The 4,764-nt window shown below is 50.0% G+C and overlaps 1 protein-coding gene across 1 annotated transcript; it reads left to right on the top strand.

The window, feature by feature from the left end:
• The first annotated feature begins 931 nt into the window (after nt 1-931).
• Nucleotides 932-3,741, top strand: HNRNPA0 (heterogeneous nuclear ribonucleoprotein A0). Its single transcript, XM_056124537.1, has one exon. The coding sequence runs from the start codon at nt 1,295-1,297 to the stop codon at nt 2,186-2,188; it is 894 nt and encodes a 297-aa protein (XP_055980512.1). The 5' UTR covers nt 932-1,294; the 3' UTR covers nt 2,189-3,741.
• Nucleotides 3,742-4,764: the final 1,023 nt, after the last annotated feature.

Raw genomic sequence — 4,764 nt, 5'->3', positions numbered from 1 at the left:
TTTTAGTAGGGACCGAAGCAAGGATAATGTCAACACATCGATAGTTCAGTGAGGTAAAACGAAAACGTCTGCAGTCGAGTGCGTGAGCCCCCGAGCGTGAACCCTGGGGGCCCTCTCGGATAGCGGCAGGTGGCAGGGTCTCGTGCCACGCCTTGAGAAAGCCTGGCATACATTTGACATGCCGCTGTCCACCCCGCCGCGGACTCGCTTTAGTGCAGGGTCACGTGTCGGTGTTTTAGTTGAATCGCGCATCGGCTTGCAGTAAACGGTTTATAACGGCCTTTCGCGACAGGCCTCTACCTCCATCTTTGTGGGGACGAGTGGGGCGGGGGCGCCAGGTATAGCGGCTACGTTGAGACGCGGCGGGTAGATCCAGGCCCCCCAAACCCAACAGTCAAGTTTTCAAAAAGCCCGCGCGTGGCGCCCCAGGCCGCATCCGTTGGGAACGGCCCCCAACGCGCCCCCAGTAACACCCGCCCTGCCCACCAAGCACAGGGCGGGAGGGGGCACAGCGGGTGACCGCCAAGCTCCGCACTTTGGGGTCGCCCAAGCCAGCGCGCACCGGAGAGCGCGCCCGTCCAGAGGCTGCCGAAAACGGAAGTGGGTGCGGGCGCTTCGTGGTGATTGGCTGGACCGACACGTCTCTCAAGGGGCTGGCGCGAACGCCACTGCGGAGTTGGGCGAGGGGATCTGGAAAGGGGAGGGGGCAAGCCACTGGGAACAGCCGCGAAGCAGGAAGGAAATGAGTCGTCGGGGTGGGCCGTGGGCAGGACTGCCCCTCGTCAGGGCACACTTGGTAGCCCTGGAGTGAAAGCGGGGAGGCAGAGGCGGCGGCGCGCGCAGCGCAGGCCCTAGGCTTGAATAGACCGCGGAGGGCGGGGAGTCCGTGACCGAGAGTGGCGCTGCGGCGCCGTGGGCGGGTCTCCGAAGAACGAGGCGGCGATTGGCTGGCAGCCCCGAGCTGCCGTACGTCGGCGGTGACGCACGCCTCGGGGAGGGTGCGCGCGCGTTCAGCGGCCTCTTTGTGTGGTGCCCAGATAGGGGAGCGGAGGTGGCGACGGCTTTGGTAGTGTTCCAGTCTCCTCGGCTCGCCCTCTAGCCGGCACTTCTCCCCTTCCCTCCCCCTTCCTTTCACCTCCTTCCCTCCCCTTCCCTTCTTCCCTTCCCGTCGGTGACCGACGGTGGCGGCGCCAGCAGCGGCTGGGCCCAAGCTGTGTAGAGGCCGCAGTCAACGATAACGGCGACGGCGAAACCTCGGAGCTCGCAGGGCGGGGGGAAGGCCCGGGCTGTGGAGATGGAGAATTCCCAGTTGTGTAAGCTGTTCATCGGCGGCCTCAACGTGCAGACGAGTGAGTCGGGCCTGCGCGGCCACTTTGAGGCCTTTGGGACCCTGACGGACTGCGTGGTGGTGGTGAACCCCCAGACCAAGCGCTCCCGTTGCTTCGGCTTCGTGACCTATTCCAATGTGGAGGAGGCCGACGCCGCCATGGCCGCCTCGCCCCACGCTGTGGACGGCAACACGGTGGAGCTGAAGCGGGCGGTGTCCCGGGAGGATTCCGCGCGGCCCGGTGCCCACGCTAAGGTGAAGAAGCTCTTTGTCGGGGGCCTGAAGGGAGACGTGGCTGAGGGCGACCTGATCGAGCACTTCTCGCAGTTCGGCGCCGTGGAGAAGGCGGAGATCATCGCCGACAAGCAGTCGGGCAAGAAGCGGGGCTTCGGCTTCGTGTATTTCCAGAACCACGACGCGGCCGACAAGGCCGCCGTGGTCAAGTTCCACCCGATCCAGGGCCACCGCGTGGAGGTGAAGAAGGCCGTGCCCAAGGAGGATATCCACTCCGGCGGCGGCGGCGGCGGCTCGCGGGCCTCGCGGGGCGGCAGGGGCGGCCGCGGCCGCGGCGGGGGGCGCGATCAGAACGGCCTGTCCAAGGGCGGCGGCGGTTACAACAGCTACGGGGGCTACGGCGGCGGCGGCGGCTACAATGCCTACGGGGGCGGCGGCGGCTCCTCGTACGGCGGCAGCGACTACGGGAACGGCTTCGGCGGCTTCGGCAGCTACAGCCAGCACCAGTCCTCGTACGGGCCCATGAAGAGCGGCGGCGGCGGCGGCAGCAGCTGGGGCGGCCGCAGTAACAGTGGACCTTACAGAGGCGGCTATGGCGGCGGCGGCTACGGGGGCAGCTCTTTCTGAGAAAGAGCTCGCCAGGCCTGGGAGTGGCTCTCGGGTAGCGCTTTTCAGCAGCCCAGCTCGGGGCCACTCCTAAGGCCCGTCCCTTCCCACCGCCTGCCTCCCCACCCTCCATTTGCCCTGGGGGGAGCCGCTTTGAAGGCTGCTCGTCCTTGGGGGTGTTGCCCTATTTGCCTGCCACCCCTCTCATCTCCCTCTGAAGATGGACTTGGCCCCACATACACATTTTTGTGTTACAGTCATTGATGGACTCTATTTTTTTATTATTACTTGGACCTTGGTCGTTTTTATACTAGCAAAATGTCTTGTTTTACTTTTGTGTTTTTTTTGGGGGGGAGGGAGTGAACTTGCTGATTCTGTAGCAAAACCTGGGTGGGGTTTTGGGTGGGGGGGGTAGTTCATTTTGTTGTAAGGACTTGATACCTGGCTACAGCATTTTCTATGAAATCTACTTGGATCCCATGCCTGAAATTTGAAAGCATATGTACAAAAATCATTTTTACGTTTTATTTTTTAATAAATCATTGTGTTTGACCGTACATGTCTAACATTTTTTTTTCTAGGATCCATTTCGTACCGTTTTAAGGGATATTAGTTAAAATTTTCGTGTTAACTCAAAATTCTTGATGTGTACTTAGAAACTTTTAAAGGGTCCTGTGGGTTGTGTTTTGTTTTTTTTTTTTTTTCGTTACCCTGCTAGTGACATGTTGAAATTTAGCCTTTACTGGCAAAACTTTTGAAGTGGATGTGGCTTTTTAAAGTTTTTTGTGCATCCATCTCTTGTACTAAGCAATTTGCTTATCATCTTGACATGATTAGTCACATTTCTATTGAGAATTTACTTCAAAGTATGTACTGTGTAGTTCTAAAGAAATAGTTTGTGTTAAGCATGTGTTTCATTCATATGAACTGTTTAAAAATTTTCAGATTGCCTAGTTTCATCCTCTTACTGGTCTCTGTAATGAATGGTTAAAAGTAAGGGTTCTCTTTTACCCTCAAACTCAATGCATTTTTGTATTTTCAGAGCAGGTTTAAAACCTTTTTTTCCTAAAGCTGAACTGTTGTCCTCATGGAAATCCTTCCCCAACCTTTGTAGCACCATCTACTGGCAGAATATCTGCAGATGAATTTGTTAAAACACTTGTTTAGGACAATTGCATCAGATGTAGAAGTTTTGCCATGAGAAATATGTGCAGATTTTGGTTACATATTTACTTGTAACTCAGAAGGGCTTTTCAGGAATGTAGTTAACATATATCACAATTGCCCTTTCTACATAAGATTTGAAAATGTAAACTGCTATATGCATAGCTTGGGCAATGACCCCAAATTGCCATGACAACTCTTGAACCAGCTACGTGTTCTGGTATCTTAGGTGCAAGTTGTAAAGCAAAATATCTGTATTCTGCTTGGTTAACAAATGTATATTTGTAGCCCTTTCATGCAATAGAATTCAAGTTGTTGTTTATTAAAAAAATAGGAGAAAATTGCCTTCCTGGATAGAAATATAGAATAGCAACGTTTATGGATATCGAAATAAAGAATTCAATTCTTTACATTATTGAGTGAGAGTATGTATAACCTGGTGGGTGGGTTCAGAGTACCTTTTCTAGAATTGTTTTATTTAATATAAATACTTGATTTTGCAATTGGAAGCCCAAAGTTGTATGATGGAGAGGGGGAGATACGTTAGGATTTGGAAGTTACATATTCATTTTCTCTCAGTTTTTGTCACTGTTTAATATTTATGTAATTCTTAACACATTTTTCTTTTTCTAATTGCCAGTGATCTGCTTTTAAGAGGTGTGAACAAAGGTCCGCAGTGCTACACTAAATAACATGCTCAGTCACTTTTCATATGTGATAGCTGAGGTTTGGTACAAGTACTACTACCACAAATGATATTGATGTTTTTGCACTTTGAATAACTTGAAGAATTTCTTAGTTTCAGTGATTATATTCTTTTCCTTACATTTGTTTTATTTTTCACATAGTGAAACACTACATAAGCTTTTTTATTTGTTGTTTGTTTCAATGTTTAGACCTCTAGGATACAGAAGATACTGTGTTTATACTTAGTACTCTGCCTTTAAGTTTTATGGGAAGATCTATTTCTTGTGGGTCAATTGAAACAAATTAGAGAATCAGTTTAGTGTTCTGTTCATGGTATGTTAACACTTGTCATGTATATGCCTTACAAATTTGTAATCTGGATTGATTTAGTGGAGCAAAAGCATAGTGATATTTAGATGACTGAATTTCCCTTGTCAGCTTTTACCTAGGTGTTTTTGGCATGTGGAACTTTCTGGCAATTAGTTGTATGCTTTGTTTCGTTTGACCTATAGGAACTATTTGGACATTATTTCAGACTTATGATTTCAGAGGAGATAATGCAGAATCTAGTCAGTATTACGTACAATTTTTGTGCTGTGCTTCATTCTAATTTCAAAAAATAGCAAAATAAAAAGCCTCCTTTTGTTTCCTTAGTGTGAAGAACTTGTATTATCTATATATTAAATATAGCTTTAATAGTAAATAGTTGAAAGTGCTTTTAAAGGTCCATAGGACTTTAAATCTTG

The sequence above is a fragment of the Sorex fumeus genome, unplaced genomic scaffold (genome assembly GCF_029834395.1).
Source record: "Sorex fumeus unplaced genomic scaffold, SorFum_2.1 ptg000051l, whole genome shotgun sequence".
Classification (NCBI taxonomy): domain Eukaryota; kingdom Metazoa; phylum Chordata; class Mammalia; order Eulipotyphla; family Soricidae; genus Sorex; species Sorex fumeus.
Note: the sequence above shows the minus strand (reverse complement) of the source record. Positions and strands in the feature narration are given on the sequence as shown.

What these genes read in the sequence shown, in the direction of transcription:
- HNRNPA0 (XM_056124537.1), top strand. Translation starts at nt 1,295, where the DNA reads ATGGAGAATTCCCAGTTGTGTAAGCTGTTCATCGGCGGCCTCAACGTG.